The sequence below is a fragment of the Rhinolophus hipposideros genome (assembly GCF_964194185.1).
Source record: "Rhinolophus hipposideros genome assembly, chromosome: X".
Lineage (NCBI taxonomy): Eukaryota > Metazoa > Chordata > Mammalia > Chiroptera > Rhinolophidae > Rhinolophus > Rhinolophus hipposideros.
Genome location: NC_138046.1, coordinates 36,385,827 through 36,400,906, shown reverse-complemented (window position 1 = coordinate 36,400,906; position 15,080 = coordinate 36,385,827). Strand labels below are relative to the sequence as shown.

The following is a 15,080-nucleotide window of genomic DNA, read 5'->3' as shown; positions in this document are numbered from 1 at the left end:
TTGGATGAAAACTTGTTCATCGTATAGGAACAAATAATTGCAATCTGACTTTTGAACTTGGATTACAAAATGAAAGGCAATGAAACCGATGTTAGAGGCCATTTGCTCTGGAACAGCCATAACTGAATTCCATTTGTAATTCCCACTATGGAATGCATAGTTTCATCCCTTAGCTAAACAAAAATTTGCATGATTATCAATGACCTTATTTCCCTGGCAATCCTTCTGATTAAAAAAAAAATCCTTCAGCCAATCTATGCCAGCCCCTTCCCTTCTCACAAGCCACAGATGATTTCTCAGTGAGCAGGAATTGAAATCCCTAAGCAGAAATAGATTATCTGAATAATGGTTGAAGAGAGGTATAGGAGGGAGTGATGATAAAGGCAGCCATCGCAATCCTAAAACAATCCAGAAACCTCCCATAGTCATCCATCCTCCTCTCCTCCATTAACTTTCTCTGTTCAGACACAGACTCCTATCATTGTCTTTAACACACACACACACACACACACACACACACACACACACACACACACCGACAGCTCTGAGCTTCTTTCCCTGCCCTTTCCTAAGGGGCAGTTGGTGAGTAATGACAGGGAGAAACTTGGAGCCTAGCTAAGCTCCACCCCTATAAATTAGGTCACCAAAAGTTCTTGACCAGAATAGTCTGCACTACAATATCCTCTTGAGGAATGTTTACTAACAGATTAAAAGCAATAGCTAGGAGCTCCCACTGGCCAAATCTTGGTGATTTGAGCACCAAAAGTATTAAGGACACTAGTAAACCATCGAAAAAATATGAAGCCATAAGTCCATAATGACACTAAGTAGATAGACAAATAATGAGGAAGGAGGAAGGGCCTTTGCTTACAATAGAATACTATGTGCCTACTAGGAGATATGAAGGTAGTGCTGGAGTTGGAAAATCATCATTTTGTAGATTGGCACAGGCAAGAATTATCAATAGATGCTAAATCTAGGGGGAAATTTTTTATGAAGAGTAGGATATTTGCATGGACTTTTAGTTTCTCCCCACAGATTGTTTATTTGTAGCAAAGAAGAAGGAAGAAAAAAAAGTAAGTTACATAGTGGAGAAATTGGGCAACACCTTTACCCAAAATGAGAACAATCTATTTTTTAAATGGGACTTCAAAAATATCAACGTCATAAAAGACAAAGGCTGTTCCAGATTAAAGGAGACTAAAGAGGACACAATGGGTGATCCCAGACCAAATCCTATATGGCAAGAAAAATATATACAGCGTATTATTTATAACTGTGATTATATAAGAGAATATCATTATTATTAGAAAACACCCACTGGAACATTTAGGGGTAAAGGACCACGATACATGTAAATTACCTTCAAATGGTTCAGAAAAAAATATGTATATCTATCAAGTATATATTATATACATGTGCATATATATACGAGGTCAGACAATTAAGTTTGCAAAACTCATCCTAGAAAAGGTGCTACATACCTCATTGCTGAATATCACTAGTCACCTTTGAAGTGCTCCCCTTGGGAAGCTATGCACCGATGCCAGCGCCTAGTCCACCTTTCAGAGAAATTTTGGAACTCGTTTTCTGGAATGGCCATCAGAGCTGTCATCGTATTACCCTTCATGTCCTGAATGTCATCAAAATGTCTCCCTTTCAATATTTCCTTTATCTTCGGGTAAAGAAAGAGGTCCTTGAAGGCCAGATCAGGTGAGTAGGGAGGGTGTTCCAATACAGTTATTTGTTTACTGGCTAAAAACTCCCTCACAGTGCCGTGTGAGCTGGTGCATTGTCGTGATGCAAGAACCATGAATTGTTGGAGAAAAGTTCAGGTCGTCTAACTTTTTCACGCAGCCTTTTCAGCACTTCCAAATAGTAAACTTGGTTAACTGTCCGGTGGGTACAAATTCATAATGAATAATCCCTCTGATAGCAAAAAAGGTTAGCAACATCAATTGCAACGAGTTCGCGAACTTAATTGTCAGAATGTGTGTGTGTGTGTGTGTGTGTGTGTGTGTGTGTGTGTGTAGGGCAGGGAGAACACGCACAAATGATAAAGCAGAAGGGGCAAAATGTTATCAATTTCAAAATGAAATGCTAGGAAAATGCAATAGTTCCCTACATTGGTGAAGAATCTCAATCTAGCCACTTTTTAATCACATTTTGTTGTGTGTTCAGCACTGTATGGGGCCCTCTGGAAGGCTATGCATGATGTTCTTATCCTTAGGAAACTTAACATCTCTTGAGGAGGAAAGTCCCTCAAATGGGAAGCTGAGAAGATTATAAAAGTTCAGCTAGGATTTTCAAAAATGGAAGAGATCAGGATAGGTAGATGGGATCAAGAAAGGCTTCAAGGAGAAGGTAGGGCCTGAGCCTCAAAGGCAGGATTTAAATCAGTAGAGGATTCAGACAAAGTCAACAAATCATTTGTGTAACTCAGGGAGAGGTCTCTGGACTGAGTATACTGGGAAGGAGACTAGATATTAGGAAGTATTGGAAAATGTGGTTGAGTAGGCAAGATGGGGCCAATCTCTAAGTTACTCAAAAATAGCATCTAACTAGAGCTCATGCAAAGTATCCCCCATAGCAAAGGGCACTAGTCCAAACCCATGGGAGGTGTTAAATACGCCCTTACCATTTGATTAAGGAAAAATAATTTGATAAGCCCCAAACCAAGATGGAGTTTGTCCCCAATTATATACATAACAGATATACATACAGTGTTTTATAGGTATTGAGCCCAGAGCAAGGACTTTCTAAAGCTCAAGTCATACAAGCTAAGAGGTAGTGCAGGACTTGGATGGACACTGATGGAAAGTAGGTCTAGGTGGCAAAACCTGAATTTTGGGAGGTGATTCTGCAATACTTTCAGCATAGGGATGACTCTCCTAAAGTAGGGGCATTTCAGACAGGAGAGGACACTGCTTAATCTCAGTGCTTACACCGGAATCCTGGTTGTTGGGCCTTTTTGAGTATATTAGAGGCCTGGTTCTCTCCCCAGAAGTAGTTGGCATTCTCACCTGCTCAGCATTGCCCCAGGAGGCTCTCTTCGACACAGCAGGCTTTGCCCCCCATCTGTGCTCTAGCAAAACTGTATGCAAGTTTTAATCAAACCCATGTTCCCCTTAACTTGCATTAAAACTTCAGCCATTTGTCTTCATTTTTTTATTTCTTTTGACCAGCCACTCCCTTCAAACACCTTTAGTCTGATGATGCATCAACAAGCACTAAAATGCATTAGAGGTGGGGTAAGCAAACTATGGCCTACATACCAAATCTGGTCCCACCACCTGCATTTGTATGGCCCTCCTGCTAAGAATGGCTTTTACATTTTTTAAAGGCTTAAAATAATCAAAAGAATAATTCAGGAGATATGAAAGTGAAATTTGTGTGTGTCAAATTTCGGTGTCTGTAAATAGTTTTATTGGCGCACAGCCACATTCAACCTTTTACATATCAGCTATGGATGCTTTTGTGCTAAAATAACAGTTGAATAGCTGCAGAGGGCATATGGCCTGCAAAGCCTAAAACATTTACCAGCAGGCCTTTTACCAAAAAAGTTTGCTGACCCCTGGCCTAGAGCAATGATTCTCAACATGGAATTTTTGTCCTTCAGGGGACATTTGGCATTGGGAAAAGACATTTTTGGTTGTCACAGCTGGGGGTAGGGTGGTGTGGTGTGATGTGGTACTAACATATAATGGGTAGGAATGCTGCTAAACATGCTACAATTCATAGGTTCCTACAACAAAGAATTATCTGTCCTCAAATGTCAGTAGTGCTGAGGTGGAGAAACGGCGGATTAGAGAGAAACCGAAAATACTTCTAGTAAAAGGGAAACTCCATCCTTAATAAAGGATATCATTTATGGAACACCTGGTCTTTAATTTACATTAGCTCATGTAGGCTTCGCAATCACCCTATAAGGGAGTTACTGATAGTCTCCTTTTACAGGGAAGTTTTTAACACAACTTGCCCATCGTACACACGGCTAGCAAGACTGTCAGCTCAAGAGCCTGTATTTTTCCACACCTCAGTGCCTGCCGGTACTCAGTGACGTCACAGGCGATTGATGTCTCACTCGGCTGCCCCCTAGTGTGCGAGCTGCGCAGACGCAGGCCAGTGTCATTTCCTTCAGGCCTGGGTACCAAGCGGTTATGGATCACTGTCCCGTCCACAGCATCTTGCCATGCGGGAAATGAAGCCAAGGAAAGGAAACTTCACCTCGACCGCAAGCAGATTTATGAAAACTGTCCACTCTGCCTCTTGTCCACTTTAATGCTGGGGACGGGAGGCTGAGGTGGGGATAGGAGCTTCCCTCCCTGGTATATCCAGGACATAAAACACTACTTGCTATCTTTAGAATGCTTTTTGAGTCATGGAGAACAGTCATATCCATGAATTTTCAGGAATCTCAAATCACAGACTTAAATAAAAGAATCTCGTTCGGTAGGATCTGGCACTCCACTTCCTCCATCGATTATCCTAGATCATCATGAGCCCAACGAATCAGTTAAATCCATACTAATGAAGGAAAAGTAGAGGACTTCCTGTCCACTCCCACCCCACCCTGTGGGAATTTCAATCTCAGGTTGAATTAACGGGACACAGCAGCCCACTTAGAAAGGTTGCGTATGGGCTGATGGTGCCTCCCTGAGGCCCTCAAGTCACCCACTTGGAAGATAGCTTCTCATCTCTCCTAAGGCAAACCGTGATGGGCTACCTCACCTAATGGTTTAAGATCAGATCACACAGCCATTGAGCATTTCTTTGAATTTTATTGAAAATTGACATGGGCATTAGAAAGGTATCAAGCTAAACAGTGCTGGTTTCAGGATGTTTCTCCTGGCAAATGAAAGCCCCAGAGGGGCAGTGACTGGTCACACCTTTGAGCAAAAACAACAAAGAAGAAAGGAAAAACAAACACAGATTCTGGAAAACATGCAAAAAAAGACTCTCTCAACAGATACTGGATAGTGGGATGGCGATGGTTATTGGGTTATTTAGGAATGAGCACACACTCACATGGTATTTTGATGCAAGTTAAACCAATGAATTCAAGGCAGATTTGTCAACATCAGATCTGTCCCTCCAGATTTCAAGTTGAGCAGAAACCTCTCTCAAAACCCCAACTGGCCTTGGAAGGTTGAATGGAGTAAATTTTGTTCTCACTAAGCTTAAAACCCCTCCCATCTTCCCTTCTACACTGGGTGTTAGTGGATCCATTCTCCCCCTTGCTGGGGGTCTGCAGAAGGTCTATGAATGCAGAAGATACAAATGTTACTTGACTTTCTCTTCCATATTCAGAAATGTTTAATAGTGGCAATAGACAGTCAACCCACAGAACTGGAGAATTTCTGTTTAAAAAGAAAAAGAAAACTCAAACAAAAACTTGTGAACAGCACTTCCACACCCACAGGTGAGGTTTCCTGCCCCAGTCACTTACACTTGGGTGAGTCATTCTGCAGTTGTCTCTCTGAAGTTACATTTGGTCCATTCTCCAGCTCTGATGGTTCTTTTCCTGCCTTGTTAGGTTAGGACAAGACACTTCCATTTAAAATACCATGTAACTCAGGAGAGAGCTTCTTGCCTGGACACAGGGACACATGAACACTTGCTGAGTGTGCGTGCGCAATTTGGGGGGAGAGGGAATTTGTTGGTTTCTGGTTTGAGACAACATGGTACCCTAACTCTTCTATAATGGCAGTCTTCTCCTTTAAACTTAGTGCAGCTGCTGAAGACAAGATTAAAAAAAGCTGGAAAGGGAGAGAGAAAGAAAAGAAAACATGAAATTAGCCAAAGAAAAAGAACATTCAAAGTAAGACAGGGCAAAGGGAGGGGCAATGTAAGGTAGCACAGATTATACTTGTAGAGGACAGGTTAGAAATGGGGTCCATCACCACCAGGAAATCTGCTGAGAAGGTTTTAAGAACACCACACACCAGTTTAAAGCTTCTTGTTTTAATTAAAAAACAAGCACATATTAACAGCCGTATGAATGTCAAATGATTAAAACAGAAAACAAAGTGATCTATACTGCAGCTAGGAAAAGTAAACTTCTTGGCTTAAGAGAAATGACGGGTGTGTGTACACACATGTGGAGATTTTTCAGGCATGCCATTCCCGTGTGGAAAAATAAAAGCACTGACCATTTCTAATGACTGGTTTTGTTTCACCAGAAGTAACAGTGTAATTAGGGTATTTTTTAAAAAAAACAGTAACAATTGTATTCATTAAAAGGCCTTTTCACTGAAGGAAAAAAACACCTTTCTGTCTACAATGATAAAACAACTATTTTAATTCTTTTCATAGCATTTATCGACTTCCTAAAGGCCTTATGCTCGCTCATGGGTTAGATTTTTGTTTATTATACTTTCTTGATTATAAGGATCATCTAGGGCACCTGTTAAACATACGCATGTCTGGGCCCCATTCCATACTTCCAGGAAAGCTGACCAGCTACAGGTGCTGGTGACCCCTACCGTCAGCAGAAGCACTCAGTTCAGGAGCTGGTCTGGGGTCTTCTGCTTTGCCCGCCCCTACCCACCCATCCTTGGATATTTTTCTATGGGGAAAAAACCCTCAAAGACCCTCTAATACTAACTATTCAGTTTCTCAGAGCATCAAAAGACCTTGTCTCCAGGAACACACATGAACAGATTGAATCTCTTTGTGAAATGGATCGGCAATCAGGAGACACTGAATTTAGCCTGGCTTCTGCCATGAAACAGTGCTGGGACCTCCGGCAAATCCCTCACTTCTCTGGGCCTCAATTTTCTCTAACGAAAAAAGTGGGTCATGTCTGTCTAGCGGACCAAAATTTCTCCCTTAATACAAAATTCCTGTGTATGTAGTCTCTGAAGGTCTCTCAAAGGGTGGGTGGCTCTCAAACTTTTGAAGTTTTCAGAGTTCCTCAAGCCTCAAGTACTGTAAACAAATGCAAATGAGGGGGCTCTATTTGTGATGCAAATAATTACCCAGAGGGATGGAGACTGGTGGTTGTTTTACGTTTGGGATTCATGGGAAGCAGTTGTGAAACTGGACAAGAAAATATCAAAGCTGCAAAGTCTTCCCAGGAGGACTTGACAGCCCTCGCTTAGCATCTCTCTGAGCTACTGGCTGAGTATCCAAGTTTTATTGTGTCTGTTGTTTTTGTTGTTGTTGTTGTTGTTGTTGTTGTTGTTTTAAGTGGCAAGCACAGGGTCTCCTAAAATGCTCCACTATGAGACTTGGATTTTTCAAGAAACTAGCTTATGCTTTGGCCGCAACTCCTTCACACTCGCCTCTGGCCACTAACCAATCAGCTACTCACCAGACAATACATCAAAACTGCACTCTTGCTTTGCCAACAAGATAAAGTGTGTGCATACATTTGCTTTTCATTTTTTCTACCTTTCACTGCCTATTACTATCTATTATTGAAGAGAGAAACCCTCTCCCCATTCTCAACACTTCAAAAAGGCCTGAATATTTGGCATAGCCTTGTTAGACTGTGTTTTGAAAGAAAGTAACCAAAAAAGCCACCTCAAAAAATAAAAAAAGAAGATGAAGGTCATGGTCAGTGCCAGTGGGACTGGGAGGCAGAACTCAAAAGAAGAGGTGGGGCTTTAAGTGGAAGTACATGGCAGGAGAGGGGGACCTGGCTGCCTGGCACCCCGAAAGAACGCTGTCAGTTAAAATAGGAACCTTGGCTTTAAAAGCTAAATGGAGTCCAGTCCAGCTGTAGCGGGGAATACTATTCAGTACACAGCCATGGATTACTGCAAAGGAAGGGCAGAGAAAGGGCGTGTTAGCCACAGATCATTGCCAGCTTACCTCCAGCTCTCACTCTCTCACTGGCCAAACACCAAAGGCCACTGTGCCCAACAATGGAGGACTCTCTACTTCAAAGGTTTCCCAAAGCCATTATGAAAATTAGGGCTGGAATATTTTTAAGATATCAAATCTTTAGACTGGAGATAAAGTTAGGGACCTTCCGAGAAACAACGCGTCTTTTCACCTCTCCAGTTGATAATCTCACCTCTTCTGATTGGGGGGACACATACAAAATGCAGATTAAATCTCAGTTCACCAAATAAATGACTGGAAGACTCATCAAAGCTAAACTGAAAACACTGATTCTTTGACCACTCAGTTTGGTAGTTTATGACCTGCTACTGGCTCTGCCTTTGGGGCATTGGGTGGAGCCCCGTAGGAGATTACAGAGGGGGTGCTGAGACACCTCAGAATATTTCCTTCAGTCTAATTCATGATACTAGGCTGGTAACAATATTCAGATTTATTCTCACTTCCTCATCTGTGGGGTAACCAGAGAGGGGCAATTTATGCTATTTTCTTCAGCAGTTGTGTTTTCTGGGAAGGGCGTGGTGTAAATAAACTTGTTCTGGATTTTTAACACAGCTTGAGTACAGTTACTTTGAGTGAATCAGAAGTGGAAAGGGCTGGGCTGCGAGGTGAGAAAGAAAAGGCACTAAAAGGTCTCCTTCTGGAGCCCTCTATAAAGGGGCTGTTGCTCCTGTTTGGGAGCAGGGAACGCTCAGGAAAGTTCAGTGACTGGAGACTAAGGGGGAAAGCAGTGCTGACTGGTGCTTACCCAGCCATGGTGGGTGCAAGTACCTCAGGGAAGCGAGCAGAAACAGGGAAGCTGATGGTAGAGAGTAGCAGACGGGGCCCCGGACCATGTTACAGTCTGGCAAAGATGGGGGAGGGGAGTGGGTGGCTGTGGGTGCTGGGAGGAAGACTGAGATGCATGATGCATCACATGACTGCTGGCTTGACCAGAGGCCAGATACTATCCTCAGATTCTCAGGTTTCTATAAACCTTGGTAGGAAGAGTGGGGAGGGCAGGGGTAGTATGCCCCCCAGGGGTAATTAGAGAAAGGGAGACCAAGCTCTGTTGTGCAGGAAAAGAGCATCTATAGGAAGCACAAACTGAAAATGAAAAGAGAAGTTGGGTTAATGAATGGGTGGATTAAAAAAAAAGTTAGAAGAAAATTGTGTGTCATGATGACTAATGGATAAATTAGAATACATAGCTATGTTAGATGGTCTTAAGGTCCTATTACATTGATTCCTGGGAACACGCTTTCTCGCTCATACACCCAAACACACCTCTGAGTGGAAGCAGTAGTGGTATTAGCTAGCAAAACAATTACCAACAGCCTCAAGAATACTTTCTCTCTTGCTAATTGCTAGGTCCTGAATAATGCCCCCCCCCAACTAGAAACTTTGTGCAGGAATACCTTCAGCAAATCTCCAGGTGGCCTCTGGCCACTGGAGAGAGCACCAGGCTCTCAGCTACCGATTGCCTTGTCCCATAAAGAAAGCAGAGGAGATTGAGGTTTCACCTCAGGAAGCCTTCAGAGCAGTCCCAGTCAGCTAACTGGTACCCATAAGGAAAAGCTGTTTGAGAAGTGTCTAGGGATGGTCCAGACCACAGTTATCTGAAAACCTGAACTATGGAAATCCATGGTTGGTTTTTGTTCACGTAGCACTTTGACCTTTCTTCCATTATAAACTTCATCCTTGTGACATAAACAGGGCAAGTAGTATCAATCTTCATTTGACATTTGAGGAGACTGAGAAACAAAGAAATCAACTGTCCTGCCCATGATCATAAAGAAAGAGTCACAGCCATAATTAAAGCCTGAATCCCTTAGAAGATGTTTAATCACACCTCAGTGTTCTCAAGAAATCCTTGGCTGTGATCTAAGCCCCTGTTTCTTACCTGAAGAATACATTTATCTCATTAAAGACTATTAGATATTTGGGAGGGATCGTTAGAAGCATATGCATATGTGAGTATATTTGTACAGTCACTTCCTCAGAGTGAATACATCCACACACTTCTCTCTCTCTCTCTCTCTCTCTCTTTCATTGGGAGTTCTACATCCTTGTTCCAGTTCTGCCACTAACTTACTGTGTGATCCTTAAATTCCCCACTTCTACATTTACTCATCTTGTCAACTGAAGATTATTCCTTCCTTCTCTACCTCAAAGGACTGGTATAAGGCAAAAATGAGATATCATACTTTGAAAAGTATTATAATGTTACATGAATGTTCACCTCTTATTTTATTTTGTCTACTTCCTACAGGAAGGGAAACCTAAACAAAACTGCAATGGCCTATGTTCTGGGCTTCACAGGAAGGCTGACATACTTTGATATGTGTACACTCTTTCATATACCATGCACCCCTCAAGGGTCGAGGGCCAGTAACCATTCAGATATAGTATCTACCAACTGTATACAGGTCACAGAAGAACTATTTCTCTTACAGTTGCAGACAGCTATAAGTAGTGTCTCAAGCAATTTCAAAACCAGTGAAGAGCAGTAGACTTTGCTCTGATTAATGAGAGGTGGCCTTTGTGATCTACCCCCAGGAATGAGGGCTTTGGGGAGGGGACAGGCTGCCTTTGCTGCTTTCGGATCCCAGAGAACCAAGGCCATTTCCCCCTATTTGGTTTGGAACTTCTTTTGTGGTCTGGTGGGGAAAAGCCTGCCAGGAAAAGCCAACCTACTTGGGTTGGGGTTGGCTGTCTCAGCTGTTTGCCAATTGTCTTTCACTTATAAAGTAAGGCTTTAAGTATAGTTTTGCCAGAATTCATTTTAGTAATGGCCACTATCAGTGATTTACTCAAGGAAACCTGAACCAAATTGTGTCAAACCACGTTAATTCAGTTTCATTAACTGAAATCTAACTTACCAGGATACATCTTCCCTGCTCTCCTCATTGGAAATGGGAAACAAAGAAGATACATGTGAACTGACCTTCTACAGGTGTCAGACACTTTGCTAAGCACTGGGACCGCAGCAGTGGACACTCTATGAAGTCACAATCTTCCTAAATGAAAATCTGCTGTTTAATTCCAGTCAACTAACAGTAGCTCTAAAGACTTGCCTTTAAGCTAGACAATAAATTTTCATTATTTTATTGTCTTTTCATTGTTATTTTAGGGTTTTTTCCTTTGGCCCAATTTCATTGGCCTTATGTTTCAGAAGCCTCTGTGGACTTCCTCGTTGGGATCTGCTTGAAAATACGATGTTTTACCATCTGCCCCAAGTCCCCAGTGCAGCAGATGTAGCAATCAGTTTGGTGATAACAGCAGGCTCTCCTTTTAAATTATAAACTACACTGGTGAGTGGGGAGAAGTCTTCTCAATATTTTATATTCCCTGATCCAAACCAACCAAATGTAAAGGCATTTATGAGACAACTGGGGTATTCTGAACACTGACTAGGAATTTTATGCTAATAAATTGTTAATTTTGTAAGTGTGATAATGGTGGCATTGTGGTTGTGTTGTTTTGGTTTTTTTTTAAGGAGTCATTATCTCTTAGAGATACATGCTAATAATATATTTATAGATGAAATGATATGGGATATGCTTTATAAAAATCCAGCAGGTTTGGGGTAATAGATGAGACAGGATTGGCTCTATGTTTGGGGGCTGGGTTGTGGGTACCTGGGGCTGCAATGAGCTATCCTCTCTCTTCTTTCGTTTGGTTTGAAAGTTTCTATGGTCAAGTTTAAAAACCAGTAATAAGTCTAATTGTGTTAAATTAAATATATTTATGTTCCCTCCTACCTACTACCTGAGTACAGTAGAACAGATAGAAGTGCTTAATCATTGCTATAACCAACCTATAAATTACGTGACGCCAGGGACTGCGGTACTCACTTCTGTAGATACAACACCTAGCCCTCAGGAATCCATCTCAGCAAAGGCAGGTGTTCATAAAGCTGGTACTTGTAGAATTAAATTTAAGGAATTCTCTATAATATATGAGAGCTCTTCATTTTCTTCCACTTTTATTATCATCTTGAGAGGTTACATAGCGAAAAGAAATTTGAATACTTGAACCCCTTGGATAGCCACCAGAGGCAGACAGAGAAGCAAGTTCAGTTGGCTGGGAACATTCCCAAACCTGAGGTTAATGCCACTGTGACACTGCGAGACAGATCTGCTGAACCCAACAGTTTCCCTCCTCACTATAGTCTAGTTAATTATGCAAGTAATGATTAAGGCTCTTTAAGAAAAAAATGGCCAAAACTGAAACCTCAAATGTTGATCTACCTATGCTAGCCAGCTGTTCTAGAGGCAGAAAATACCCCACTTTTAATCAGGCAGGCAAACATTCCACATATGTACTTGAAACCACACCAGACTGTTTCTTCATATTCTAAGTCACAAGAGGAAACCAGCTAGGACAATTAAGCAGCTTCCTTTATGATTAGATAAGTGTTTGGGGGGGGGGCAGGTTTTGGGGAGACATGTTCTAGAAGCCACTGCCAGTTCTATTTAGAGTTAATAAGGCTTACCGGGACCCTGGGTCTCATGCAGCATGCAGCAAACAGCAGAGTTAACTGTAAAACAGTAAGAGCTGATGAAGATGGAGTGAACTTGAGGAGAAATCAAATGTTATGAATTCACACAAACAATGAAGAGTTAGAGGTCAAAGGAGATTAGGAAGAGTGGAAGGGACAGTGGGGAGGGTGGGCTGGTAGGGACCCCTGAAACACAGGTACTCTTTCTTAACATCTTTAAGGGCAGTCAAAGGAAATTCTGAATATGTGATTGTATTAGATCCAACCACCATCTGTCAAGAAATGCCGCTATCACCACTTCTACTTCAAACCCCACCAATGCCATCATCACCATGGGACCAGAGTGACACAGGTCTCATGATAGGTCTTCCAGAAGTTAGCTGTTTATGAAATTATATAAAAAGCCCAAACCTGGGGCCACTTATACATCTGGAAGTATGGAAGGGGGCAGTCTATTTTGTCAGGACTTTATTGCAAAGATGAGATGCCACATGCCAGTAAGGTTTCCGCCCATCTCAGAATTGGAAAAGGGTACTGTAACCAATCCCAAATATTCCTGGAGACTGTAGAGAGGTATCACTCCACATAGGGTCTTCTGCCTGGGGCTGGGGGTGGTCAGGTAATTTGAGACAACTGGGAGAAAACCTGATCTGGGAGTAACTTCCCCTGAACATCTAAACAAGGAATATTTATAGGTTAGTGTCAGTGGAGTCCAAACAAACGAATCTCCTAATTCCCACAAGGAGGCTGTGAAACTACCCAAGGGATTAAGTTAACAAATACCACAGGACTATGAAGGAAGCAGGTTAGAGCTGGAAGACAAATTCAGACATTTCTGATCTTAAAAATAGGAATCCATGCCTGCTGATGCAACTAACACACCATGACAAATCAACTAATATACAGTGTGTCCACAGAGGCTTTTTGTTTTTGTTTTTGTTTTGGCTAGTTGAACTTTACATTAGGTAATACCAAAAAAAGTTAATTAGTGAATTTAACATATAGTAACAAAAATCACTAGACTAATTGGTGAAAAAGTTCAAATTACCCTTTGAATAAAGAATAATTGGATTGCCAAACTGAGTGCCTTCAAATGTAAAATATTTTAATATTGTACAAAAGTCACTGTCTTATTCCTAAATGATAAGTCAGGCACAGAGGAAAGGAAGGTGTTTCCTCCTTCTGACAAATATCCAATAGTTGAGTCAGGAACAAGTGGCTAAGAACAGAGGGCAATGACCATGGACATCTTTCAGATCCTCAGGTCCCTTTAATAAGGACATTGCCTAACATGCCATCTGAGGGCTCTTTGAGTCACATTGCACAAACAACTGCAGAGCACAACGGACCACTGGGTTTTCTCCTACTGTTTTGTAGACCCCATCAGAAATGCTTTTCTCTTCTCTGGTTCTGGGATGAGGAATGCATTGGATCAGGATAATTGACCCACATGGTAACCAGGAACCCATGCTATCCTGCCTTACCAAATACCAGTGGAGAAAGATAGATTGTAAAATCATTCCCCAGGTTAAGGATGGGGCACCTGTAGTATTCCAGCATCTGAAGGCTCCCCACCAAGTCCTCGGTACCCCAGACTGGGAACAACTAAGCAGTCAAGAGGAGGGACAGCAAAGAGGTGAGAAATGAGAACTGGGCTACAGCTTTCAGCAGCAGTTAAACACTGCTGGCTGCAATTAGTGAGAACTGAGGCAGAGCAAAGGTTGGCTGATAGGCACGGAGAGAGAACACCTCAGCCATAGGACTGGCAAACAGGCCTGTAAGCCCAATCAGCTCCAACCTCTGGGGCGGGGGGAGGAAGAGAGTGCCCAGAGGCTTCTGGGAAGACTCTTTCTCTTCCACTTCCCTCTATCTACCCTTCTTTTTGTCCATCTCTTTCGTATAACTTTGCAGCTCTCATTGTTTCCTCCCTTTTTCCTTCTCCCTCTCACACTCCTTTTGCTTTTCCTCTCCTTTCTCTCCCTCTCCTCCTTCTACGTGAATTTGCAGGACTTTCCTAAGTAGGCCAAACAGAAGGGATGGGCTTCTGGGACCAACCACTCCCCTACTCTCAGTTCCCCAAATTCAGGGAATCCTTATGTCCTATGGGGACACTGAAACCAGTTACAGGCATCCAAACTGGTCTGACAGCCCACAGCTCACCTCTGGTCGCCAGCCCTCAGCCTTTTCAGTCTCCAGACCCTGCCCTGAAGGGATGAACAGGAGGAAAAAGAAACCATCACCCCAGAGCAGCCTCCCACTTACTTTTTCTTTTCTTTGTCCCTTTTCAGAGTCTGTGAGCCTCCAGCCTGAGGGCCCTGGGACTGGAGCAGCTCCGCTGCCGTCTTTCTCTGTTTGAAAGCGTTCACTTCATCATCCAGGGATTTCTTCTTATCCTCCAGCTTCTTCTTCTCATCCTGGTGTAGTTTCTTCAAACGGTCAAACTTCTCATGCAGCTAGCAGGAAAGCGCAGGGAGTTTGGGGGGAGTCCCCCGTGAGCAGCTCCCAGTTGAGCCAAGCCCAGGGCAACTGGAGACTGGCAGGGTTATTACCCTGCAGGACCTTGGGACCTTAGGAGACATTTCTGCCAGGGACAGCTATGATGGCACCAAGGGGCACCATGTTCTAGAGAGTCCACTTCTCCTGCCATTTTAACTCCAAGTTTATGCTCCTGAATATGGTCAGGGAACCATGCATTCTGCTTAATTAAACGATTTATTTTTTTAAAAAGTTGCCACACATGGTTAGTGTT

The 15,080-nt window shown here is 42.6% G+C and overlaps 1 protein-coding gene across 4 annotated transcripts in view; it reads right to left on the bottom strand.

Moving 5' to 3' along the window:
* Positions 1-4,763: 4,763 nt before the first annotated feature.
* Positions 4,764-15,080, bottom strand: part of SEPTIN6 (septin 6) — an 82,389-nt gene continuing 72,072 nt past the window's right edge. The window contains exons 9-11 of one of the 4 annotated variants that reach the window (XM_081043853.1): positions 14,594-14,784; positions 12,326-12,387; positions 4,770-5,759 (exon numbers count right to left, since the gene is read on the bottom strand). In XM_081043853.1, coding sequence (XP_080899979.1) covers positions 5,575-5,759; positions 12,326-12,387; positions 14,594-14,784 — 438 coding nt within the window. In that variant the 3' untranslated portion in view covers positions 4,770-5,574. Of the gene's footprint in view, positions 5,760-5,944; positions 7,764-12,325; positions 12,388-14,593; positions 14,785-15,080 lie in introns of those variants that run through there. The other 3 variants (XM_081043851.1, XM_081043850.1, XM_081043852.1) reach the window with 3 other exon arrangements.